This window comes from Dendropsophus ebraccatus, chromosome 12 (genome assembly GCF_027789765.1).
Source record: "Dendropsophus ebraccatus isolate aDenEbr1 chromosome 12, aDenEbr1.pat, whole genome shotgun sequence".
NCBI classification, from domain to species: Eukaryota; Metazoa; Chordata; class Amphibia; order Anura; family Hylidae; genus Dendropsophus; species Dendropsophus ebraccatus.
In genome coordinates this window covers 20,906,760-20,917,519 of record NC_091465.1, presented here as the reverse complement: position 1 = coordinate 20,917,519, position 10,760 = coordinate 20,906,760, and the positions used below count along the sequence as shown (strand labels likewise).

At 45.8% G+C, this 10,760-nt stretch overlaps 1 protein-coding gene and 5 non-coding genes across 6 annotated transcripts; all 6 read right to left on the bottom strand.

Annotated features, from left to right (window-relative positions):
- Positions 1 to 3,840: 3,840 nt before the first annotated feature.
- HSPA8 (heat shock protein family A (Hsp70) member 8) lies at positions 3,841 to 10,654 on the bottom strand. The gene is made up of 9 exons (XM_069948639.1): positions 10,546 to 10,654; positions 8,636 to 8,845; positions 8,349 to 8,554; positions 6,897 to 7,049; positions 6,125 to 6,680; positions 5,708 to 5,910; positions 4,862 to 5,060; positions 4,427 to 4,659; positions 3,841 to 4,226 (listed from the first exon to the last, which is right to left on the bottom strand). Exons 2-9 carry the CDS (start codon positions 8,838 to 8,840, stop codon positions 4,041 to 4,043), a joined length of 1,941 nt encoding a protein of 646 aa, XP_069804740.1. The 5' UTR covers positions 8,841 to 8,845; positions 10,546 to 10,654; the 3' UTR covers positions 3,841 to 4,040.
- LOC138770192 (small nucleolar RNA SNORD14) lies at positions 4,299 to 4,397 on the bottom strand. The gene has a single exon (XR_011359429.1). It is a non-coding gene; the product is annotated as a small nucleolar RNA SNORD14 (small nucleolar RNA).
- On the bottom strand, positions 4,735 to 4,833 carry LOC138770195 (small nucleolar RNA SNORD14). Its single transcript, XR_011359432.1, has one exon. It is a non-coding gene; the product is annotated as a small nucleolar RNA SNORD14 (small nucleolar RNA).
- On the bottom strand, positions 5,356 to 5,454 carry LOC138770194 (small nucleolar RNA SNORD14). The gene has a single exon (XR_011359431.1). It is a non-coding gene; the product is annotated as a small nucleolar RNA SNORD14 (small nucleolar RNA).
- Positions 5,984 to 6,082, bottom strand: LOC138770196 (small nucleolar RNA SNORD14). Its single transcript, XR_011359433.1, has one exon. It is a non-coding gene; the product is annotated as a small nucleolar RNA SNORD14 (small nucleolar RNA).
- On the bottom strand, positions 6,762 to 6,860 carry LOC138770193 (small nucleolar RNA SNORD14). The gene has a single exon (XR_011359430.1). It is a non-coding gene; the product is annotated as a small nucleolar RNA SNORD14 (small nucleolar RNA).
- Positions 10,655 to 10,760: the final 106 nt, after the last annotated feature.

Here is a 10,760-nt window from a genome sequence, read left to right as displayed (position 1 = left end):
TACATTGCATTTGGGAAGCCAGAAATGATGCCTCTCCAGCACTGAGGAGGAGTTTGTCATTGGATCCTTTGTGGTTGTGCTAAAAGGGGAAGGACAGGATGTGTGTCACACTGGTTAAATATTAGGGGGAATGGAGAATAAGAATATTTAGCAGAGTAGGGGGATGTGACAGGTTCTGTTCTTCATATAATGGAGACATCTGGTGATAACAGCCAATGATCACGGAGTATTCAGGTGTCGTAATCCAGTTAAATAATATGCCATCTAATGGCGATTTATAGGTACTACAGCCATATATGAACTTATGTACAGAACTGTTATCTGACATTCAAAACAAAGCCAGCGACCACCCTTCATATCAGTGTTCCCTGAACTATGGTTCTACAACTACAACTCCCATCATGTCCTGATAGTCGCTCCTTGTCTTCCCTTAATAGTGTTGATCATAGCAGCATGAGAATTGTAGAGCCACGTTTCACACCCCATATACACTCAACTGAACAGTGTACCCTATGCTGTAATCACAAAATTACTTTACAATTACAGAATAATCTGCCATCTAGTGGTGATTATTGGCCACAACACTCTCCTCCATGTACCCCCTGGCATCTACTGCTATAGGTCACTAACAATATGTACTGGGAGTCTGCCATCTAGTGGTTATTAGTGGCCACTACAGCCTATGGCTGGGTTCATTTGTAGCATTTTGTAGCATTTTGTTCAGCATTTTAAGGCCAAGCCCAAAGCAGAACTGGCACTTTCCACCAACTCCTGAGTATACCAACTAAATACTTAGTGTGAACCCAGGGCTCTACAGGGCTGCTGCATTTTTCACAACAGCAGCTTGCAAAACCTCAAGAGTATTCCAGCATACAGAACTTTTGATATAAAGCAAAAACCCTCAGTATGACCTATTGTGAAAAGCTCATAGAAGGAACACAAAATATGCAGAGGAGTACATGCGTGGGCTGTGTTGCACGGCCGCTGTGTTTCCACTCCAACAGAATAAGGGCCCTATTACACCAACAGATTATCTGACAGATTTTTGTAAGTCAAAACCAGGAATGGATTTGTAAAGAGGAGGAATCTCAGTCTTTCCTTTGTTACCTGTTCCCTGTCTATAGTCTGTTCCTGGCTTTGGCTCAAAAAATCTGTCAGATAATCTGTTGGTGTAATAGGGCCCTAAGTCTTGTCCAACAAGATAACTGCAAACTTGGGAGGAGCGAATTTAGTGTGCTAGAAAGGCAGGTCGCTAATCTCAGCTGTCGGCTTGTCAGCCCGCATAGTAACAGGTAAATCTAACAGGAGTAGCTCCTTCTTACAAAAATAAAGCTAGGAGCAAAACCTTATCCATACATACATATATAAATATATATATCACAGTCCTAAGCACCAAGGTAAAGACAACACGCTGGTGCCCACACAGAGTAATTATATATTTTATATATATATATATATATATATATATATCCTGAAGGTATAGGGAAGAGGAGAGGGAGATGGAAAACGGAGTGTCAGAACTATACAAAACTGACCCCAGCACTCTCCCCCAAGTGTAGCAGACTTTAGTTGGCACTTACCAGCGGCAGAGGAGGCTAGTCTGCAGCAGGATTCCTCATAGGTGATGCAGTGGATCAGACAGACTCAGAAGACTGATGACACGCAACCCTGCAGATTTTCCAAATTTGCCGCCCGGCGTCCTCGGAAGACCAGAAGTTCTGTCTCTTCCAGCACATGGCGTCAGCGTGCTCCCTCCTCTGAAGTCACCGCTGAAAGACTAGGTCTCAGGCCTGACCTCCGCCGAACACCCGTACATTGCGGCCGGAAGTAGGCCGCAAACGCCGACCACTAGGCCACAGCTCCGAAGATCAGCCAGCCGCCTCCCTGGGAAGGAAGGAGGTTAAACCCCGATCGATCCCTGCTGGTAAGGGGAAATAAATCTTCAAACAGGGGGATCTTCTCATCTTCACCATGGATCCCCCACCTCTCGTGCCTGCCCTACAGGGACAGGAAAAGCACTGGTGCTAGTAGGAAGGGGCTTTTAACCTCTCGTGTTTGTGCTTTTCCTGTCCCTAGGGCATGAGTTAACTTCTCCTGTGGTGCAGTTGTGAAGGTGAGGAGAGAAGAGCTGGATACAATCGTAGGAAGTTTCCCAGGACTGAATCCAGCATTTCCAGTGAAAACAAGCAGTACAAAAAGCAACTGGCTGACAGAATAGCACCCCACTAGCACTAAATTTGCTTATCCGTAAGTCTAGTCAACTGCATCCACCTGCTTCTGTGCCAAGAGCCTCCAGAATAACGATGGCTAAAGCCTAATCAGATATGACCATCTGTGGAGGGGACAAGCCTACAACTGCTAGCCCAATTGTAAATATATTCCAACATCCAATTTGTTTAACTGATCACATGCTACGCTAGCCACCATAGCCAATGACAGTCATCCCTACAACTACCAGGCTGTACCAGGACTCACTTGGAACAGTGTTGCCGCAGACTAAGAAGGTTGAGCTGCCAGGCAGCCAATGTATATTTAGAGATTAAAACCAGGAATATAGACAGGAAGCAGGTCAGACTAGGATTTTGCCCCTTTTTCAAAACTATTCCAGGCTTTGGCTTCAAACATGTCAGATAAATCTGAGCAAAGGCTCCCTTCACTACTGCACTTACATATGCATCACAGCAAGGACAGTCACTCGTCACATGTCTAGTTATCTGTAGTCCTGTATTTTCACAAATCAACTCGCTGTGGTCTTTGAACAGTCTCTATAGATTTGATCTGTTCCAGTCCTGGCTCCTAGTGCCAAACATGTCACTTCTTTCGGCAGATGGCGGAATACGGCGGCCAATAGAATGGAGTCTATGGAGCGGGCAGAAACTCGCATGGACAGCCGACGGAATTCCGTGGATATTATCCGTAAGAATTCCGTAGTTCACTGAAGTGAAGGGAGCTGAATTACAAACTGCACCTGAACTGGAGACAAGAGTTATGTTCTCTGAAAGTGGCCATGTGTTATGTAGCACTGGATAACCCCCTTTAAAGGGGAGTTAACACAGATCTGACTGATTTTTGAAGCCAAAGACAGGAATGGATTTCAAAAGAAGTCTCAAATCTTTCCTTTATGACCTGTTCTGTTTATAGTCTGTTCCTGGCTTTAAAGATGTCAGATAAATCTGTAAATGCACCATATGGGTGGGAGATCAGGAAATGTACACACCTGGTTATTAAAGGGGTTGGCCACTTTATAGTAAAATTGCTCAGTGTACTGTATTAGTAAGTGTGCTCATGGCACTTACTAACAGCACCCCCCCCCCCCCCATATGTAACTTAGAGGTAATATCAGACTCCCCTCCTCCAGGCTGGACTGTCCTGCTTAGTGGTGTTTTGGTCCATAAGATGGCTTACATGGAGGAGCATGTGACCATGCCCCGCCCCCCAGTGTCCACCACTGAGCCTGTATAGGTCTATGGAGGACACAGGGCATGGTTAGATGCTCCTCCATGCCGGCCATTTTATGTACTGAAACAAAACAGCACAGCCTGGAGGAGGGAGTCTGATGTTATCTCTATGAAGTACACAGAGCTGCTGTCAGTATATACAAAGTTTAATACTGACCTATTTTACTATAAAGTGGTTAACCCCTTTAAGGACTCACTCAAATGGAAGGTGGTGATTGTGCATCAAAGATTACAGCTCTAAGTGTAGTTGTCAGCAGGTTTAGATGTACTGCCTGCCATCTTATGTTATGAACCCACCCACCAACTATGACACCCTTGATGTGGTCATCATTTACACTGAATGTAGCACATTTGATGCAAGACAAGGACACTTACAACAGAAGCCAGTTAAATAGATTTTATTTCTCTGGACCGGTTTGTTACAGTACAGGTAAAGTGCAATGGCGTCCCATTGTCTGATGGAGTGGATTCAAGTATTAATGCCCCAAAGTAAACTTGACAGCAGCTTAAATGGGAATTAATCAGGAACAGCCATTTAAGACAAGTGTCCTGGGAGTCGTCAGGGGAATGCACGGCCAGCGTTTAGTCGACCTCCTCAATGGTTGGTCCAGATGAAGCACCACCGGATGGAGCACCGCCTGCACCTGGGAAGCCACCGGGCATACCTCCTGGCATGCCACCAGCGCTCTGGTACAGTTTAGTGATGATGGGGTTGCAGACCTTCTCCAGTTCCTTCTGTTGATGCTCAAACTCGTCCTTCTCTGCAGTCTGGGGAGGGGGACACACTAGGTCAGATCACAGCTACATACAATACTTAGACACATACTTATAAGTAGTTTGTCGCTCAGACATCCAAGGAAGGTACTGGAGCCATCATGAGCCTTGCAGCTCTGGTCTGGTGGAAACTACGAATGGCTTTGGAAACATTCATCACAGCGACTATGCCTGCACCTCTTTCCTGTACATACCTGGTTCTTATCCAGCCAAGTGATGATCTCATTGCATTTATCAAGGATCTTCTGTTTGTCCTCATCACTGATCTTTCCTTGGAGTTTCTCATCCTCTACAGTTGCTTTCATGTTGAAGGCATAAGACTCCAGAGAGTTCTTTGAAGAAACCTTGTCTCTCTGCTTGTCATCTTCAGCCTTATACTTCTCAGCCTCCTGCACCATGCGCTCAATGTCTTCCTTGCTGAGACGACCTGTACAGGAAACATGACATTAGGCTGTGCACAACCCTCATCCTTCATCCACATACTAAAATTGATTAAGTGAAACCGCTCAGACATCCAAGGAAGGTACTGGAGCCATCATGAGCCTCGCAGCTCTGGTCTGGTGGAAACTACGAATGGCTTTGGAAACATTCATCACAGCGGGAAAAATTAGGGGAGGAGTGATAGTTACCTTTATCATTTGTGATGGTGATCTTGTTTTCCTTGCCAGTGCTCTTGTCCACAGCAGACACGTTCAGGATACCATTGGCATCAATGTCAAATGTTACCTCAATTTGAGGAACACCACGGGGAGCAGGAGGGATGCCAGTCAGCTCAAACTTGCCCAACAGGTTGTTGTCCTTAGTCATAGCCCTCTCACCTTCATATACCTGGACAGAGAAACTACCATTAGCACAGGCATGTAGACTAATAGCGTTACATTTATACAACTCATGTCCTTTATTCCCAGAGTTGTGTTCCAAGTTTTGACACCCCCACCCCAAGCTGTTAGAAAACTACAAATCCCATGGACCCTGGAGCAGAGTCACTGCCCAGGATCGGAAGACACCACCCAGATCAAAGATAAGCACGATCATTTCTGCTCCGACCTGGAACCGATCAAGAGCGCAAGCAGAAAGCCTTAATACACGAAGGGATAGACATGGGACTAATGCTAAGGAACGATCGCTCAGACATCCAAGGAAGGTACTGGAGCCATCATGAGCCTCACAGCTCTGGTCTGGTGGAAACTACGAATGGCTTTGGAAACATTCATCACAGCGATCTGTATAGTAAACTTAAGGGAGTAGGCAATGGCTGCAGCAGTTAATTAGCTTTTGCTGAACTAAAACTCCTATTAGATTTACAATAGCAGTGTTATAGCCTGTGCAAAACTGCTTACCACCCCTGCAGATTACATTACAACTCATGCACCAACAGTTAAAGCAGTCATTGCATGCTGGGAACAGTAGCTAGACAGCTTGAGACCCACTAGTTTGTATGACGCTCTAGCTGGATACAGTGAACCATTCCTCACCTGAATCAAGACACCAGGCTGGTTGTCAGAGTAGGTTGTGAAGGTCTGTGTCTGCTTGGTGGGAATGGTTGTGTTACGCTTGATCAGGACAGTCATGACTCCACCAGCAGTCTCAATACCCAGAGACAGAGGGGTGACATCAAGAAGAAGGAGGTCCTGCACGTTCTCAGATTTGTCTCCAGACAAGATGGCGGCCTGTACAGCTGTGAAAGAAAGCCAACTATTAGAAATGCATTGCATTAGCAGTACAACAGCTTTGTACAGTTGGGGTGGGAGACGCTCAGACATCCAAGGAAGGTACTGGAGCCATCATGAGCCTCACAGCTCTGGTCTGGTGGAAACTACGAATGGCTTTGGAAACATTCATCATCGCGTATTACACCCAACAAAGTCCCAGGTATAGCAGTAAATACATACCAGCACCATAGGCCACAGCCTCATCTGGGTTGATGCTCTTGTTCAGCTCCTTTCCATTGAAAAAGTCTTGAAGCAGCTTCTGAATCTTGGGGATACGTGTGGACCCACCGACCAGCACAATGTCGTGGATCTGAGACTTGTCGAGCTTGGCGTCACGGAGAGCCTTCTCTACTGGATCCAGGGTTCCTCTGAAGAGATCAGCGTTCAGTTCTTCAAAGCGAGCCCTGGTGATTGAGGTGTAGAAGTCGATTCCTTCGTACAGAGAGTCGATCTCAATGCTAGCTTGGGTGCTGGATGACAGCGTGCGCTTTGCACGCTCGCAGGCAGTGCGGAGACGGCGAACAGCTCTCTTGTTGTCAATGATGTCTTTCTTGTGCTTCCTCTTGAACTCAGCTACAAAGTGATTCACCATTCTGTTGTCAAAGTCTTCACCACCCAGATGAGTGTCTCCAGCGGTAGACTTCACCTCAAAGATACCATCTTCAATGGTCAGGATGGACACATCGAAAGTGCCACCACCCAGATCAAAGATCAGCACGTTCCTTTCTGCTCCAACCTGGAACCGATCAAGAGCACAAGTCAGAGAAAGACTTAACACATGAAAGGGGATAAACATGGGACTAATGCTAAGGAACGATCGCTCAGACATCCAAGGAAGGTACTGGAGCCATCATGAGCCTCACAGCTCTGGTCTGGTGGAAACTACGAATGGCTTTGGAAACATTCATCACAGCGATCTACATGGTAAACTTAAGGGTGTATGAAAAGTTACCTTCTTGTCCAATCCATAGGCAATGGCTGCAGCAGTTGGCTCATTGATGATACGCAGGACGTTGAGGCCAGAGATTGTGCCGGCATCCTTGGTAGCCTGACGCTGGGAGTCATTGAAGTAGGCGGGGACAGTGATCACAGCATTGTTCACAGTCTGAAAGAGGACACATCAAGTTATAGTAATGGCACCGGCAAAGTGCAAGTCAGCAACACTACTTTTCTGCCCAATAGGCCAGGTTTGTTGGTTCACTAAACTTCACTGCATGTATTACTGTCTTTATGTAAAGCCAGACGTCACTGGCCTACCTCTACATGACTGTAAAGCTCATGTCCCCTAAGGCTCCCACAACATGAAGGTTTTTCAGAATGTTAGCTATAGTCTAGGGCTTTATAACATGAAGCTTTGGTACAGCTAAAGTGACTAGACTTGCAACAGCTGAACATGTAGTTTATTCCCTACAAGCCATGCTAGAATACACTAGGTTATCATATTCACTCTACAGCATGGTGCCAGGGACCGAGAGGACACTTCTCAGCCACGGAGAGCCACGGCTTATACATTATACACACACTGGGACCTTTAGCCATAGAATGCAGTACGTCCAACCTCCACTCCCTGATCAATAGCAGCTCTGGTGACCCGGAAGCAAACCCCATTAAAAAGGAACCCGTCATGAGGTTAGGACTGCTTAACAGAACAAAGGAACAGCGATAGTGCACCAGTAAAGCACAACTCATTGTACCAGTTTTCAATAGCTCCTCAGGGTTGCATACAGCACCCTCAGTCACCAGTGATCAAATGCCAAATGAGACTTTAGCTGTTCTCAGCTCCAGCACAAGGCTGCCTGGTTCAGTTCTTTACCATTTTGTGCTACTCTTACCACACCCTAAATACTGAGGCCTCTGCATTGACTCATTGTTCATCAGGGTATGGTAAGAGGAGCAGACATGACAGCTGTTTTGATGAATTGAGGTATAACATACCAACCCCTGGTGCACCATCCAGCCTTATTTGCCAACCACTAGAACTTCATGAAAAACACACACTAGAGCACTGTATGGAAATTGGTCGATTCCCCTAGCCTGTGGATTCCCTTTAACCTGTAGTCTAGGTGGAACATTTACTAAAGTGACATTTGTTTTCTGCAACTAACCTATCCACCTCACTATACCAAAGCCAACTTTTTATTCTTTATGAATAGTTGGATTAGACAGAGCAGTGAATTACAAATTACAGATGACACAGCTACCTGTTAAGAACTTATTACACCATCCATGACCACTGCACTAATCTTACGTGTAGCTATACACTCACTGTCTGTACTTTTATGGTCAATAGCAGCTTAGGCTATACACGCCGTGTCCCACCGTTCATTATTATATCAGGATAACAGACCAGTTTTGTTTATCTCCCCAAAAAGGTAGTGCCACCACCCCATGAACACTAGCTTACCTTGCCCAGGTAAGCTTCTGCGATCTCCTTCATCTTAGTCAGGACCATAGAGGAGATTTCTTCTGGGTAGAATGACTTGCACTCTCCTTTGTACTCCACTTGGACCTTGGGTCTGCCACTGTCACTTATAACATTGAAGGGCCAGTGCTTCATGTCAGACTGGACAACGGAGTCCTCAAATCTGCGACCGATCAGACGCTTGGCATCTACAACAAACACACAAGCCATCAGCATCCTCTCCCCTGGCTACCACAAGGTGACAAGTCACATGTGCCATCCCTACTTACCAAAAACTGTATTTGTTGGGTTCATGGCAACCTGGTTTTTGGCAGCATCGCCGATCAACCTCTCGGTGTCTGTGAAGGCAACATAACTGGGTGTGGTCCTATTGCCCTGGTCATTGGCAATGATTTCCACCTTGCCATGCTGGAAAACACCCACACAGGAGTAGGTGGTGCCAAGATCAATACCGACTGCTGGTCCCTTAGACATGATTTCTGAAAAAGAAACCTAGAGTTATTAAAGAGGTACACCAGATAAGACTTAACCCTGTTCAATCCCTACCCATAATCTAAGCTTGTGTGTAATACATTTCTATTATATGAATTGGGCCATGTCACAGCACATCCTGAAGCTGCAAAAAATCATTACCTGGTCCACTTACTGTCCGCCCCCTCCCTTCTGAGACAGGTCACATGACCTGTCTTCATCTCATCTGTAACTACCCACCTCTGACATCCCTGTCCAAGGGAGGTAAAGACACCATTGTATTTCTCTAAGGAGAGGATATTGATACTGACAGCTTGAGGCAGTGGTGGGCAGATACAACACAGGGACAGTATCCTGCATTTGGTTTTGCTGGGCAATGCATGCTGGGAGATTTAGTTATCCAGGTAGGTGACATGATTTAAAACTGGGATCACTTGCTTTAGTGGCAGGAGCAGCACGGAAAAGTGGGAGTCTTGCCAAACAACCGTTGGTGTGTGCACCTATTTGCTTGCTTGCTTCGTTAAGGAACCACTGGAGTCCCCCTTTCCAGAGCTTATTTATATATATATATATATATATATATATATATATATATATATATATATATATATATATATATATATATATATATATATATATATATATATATATATATATATATCTATCATACCCTTGATAGCTTGCAGATCTATTACCACACTAAAGCAATGCCTGTCATCTATGGGGACCCCTGATGGATGAACTAAAACTCCCAGCATGCCCTGCTGTCTGACGTAGTTTCACAGGTGGTATTACAGGGTGACACTCACAGATCTCCTGACCAGATATGGGTGTGGGAAATCATGCACAGATCCCATCAGGACATGGTGCCTACAGGGGAGTTCCCTCGGCAACCACATCCCAGCAGCCATTGCTCAACCCTATCACTCATCATGGGACTTCCTAAGACCATTGCTCCCTATGACTGCAGATAAGGCATGCAGGGAGATCTAGCCCTACAATGGCTACAAGATTTGCTGTATATGGATATAAGGAGCTGTCCTATAGCATTACACAGAGCCTACACCCAATTATTACTTTTGGATAGTAACAGAGCTTCCTACTGCACCACTCCTGCCCATAGGTTGTTTGCAGCATCACAGCCCTACCCCAACCCCACTCATTTAGGTGTAGTGTACTTATTAGGGAGATTTATTAAACATGGTGTAAAGTAGAATTGGCCCAGTTGCCCCTAGCAACCAATCAGATTCCACTTTTCATTCCTCACAGACTCTTTGGAAAATGAAAGGGGGAATCTGATTGGTTGCTAGGGGCGACTGAGCCAGTTTCACTTTACACCATGTTTGATAAATCTCCCCCATTGTACATAACTGCATCTAGTATCATTTACACACCACCGACTACCCATGTCAGCCCACAAGGATACACGTGGAGGCCATTTTGAGCTCAGCTGCCGCCATTTTGGTGTAAGACCACGTGCCCTCATACTACATCATTGTTAACCGTTTACATAACTAAGACGATGCAGGTGACTAATAAATAGTAGCGACTACACACTAAACTAGTATATGGAGGAGCGATTTCATTCAGGAATTACACAAATTATATGACGCAAAAGTTACCACAAGATTAATCAATACGTGACAACATTGATAAGATAGTCAGTGACTAGCAGCGACCCCCGCACCCACCAGGCCTCCTGCGTTACCTGCACTGCGGATCTTTGCTGCGTTGAGCTGCTCGCCGTCTCCGAGCTGCTTGCTGGTGAAATGAGGTGGAGCGCTTGTGCCGGCTGCCTTTTATACAGCCCGAGAAGCTTCCAGAATTTCAGCCGACGTCACCACCCTCTCCGCCAATCCGCGGCGCGTCTTTCTACACACGTGACCGCCAAACCGCCGTCCGCTTCTGGAACCTTCCAACGTC

What these genes read in the sequence shown, in the direction of transcription:
- HSPA8 (XM_069948639.1), bottom strand. Translation starts at nt 8,840, where the DNA reads ATGTCTAAGGGACCAGCAGTCGGTATTGATCTTGGCACCACCTACTCC. An exon ending in GGCTGTGGCCTATGGTGCTG is followed by an intron (nt 5,911 to 6,124) that starts GTATGTATTTAC and finishes TTTCTTTCACAG; the next exon opens with CTGTACAGGCCGCCATCTTG. An exon ending in CTTGGCTGGATAAGAACCAG is followed by an intron (nt 4,227 to 4,426) that starts GTATGTACAGGA and finishes CCCCCTCCCCAG; the next exon opens with ACTGCAGAGAAGGACGAGTT.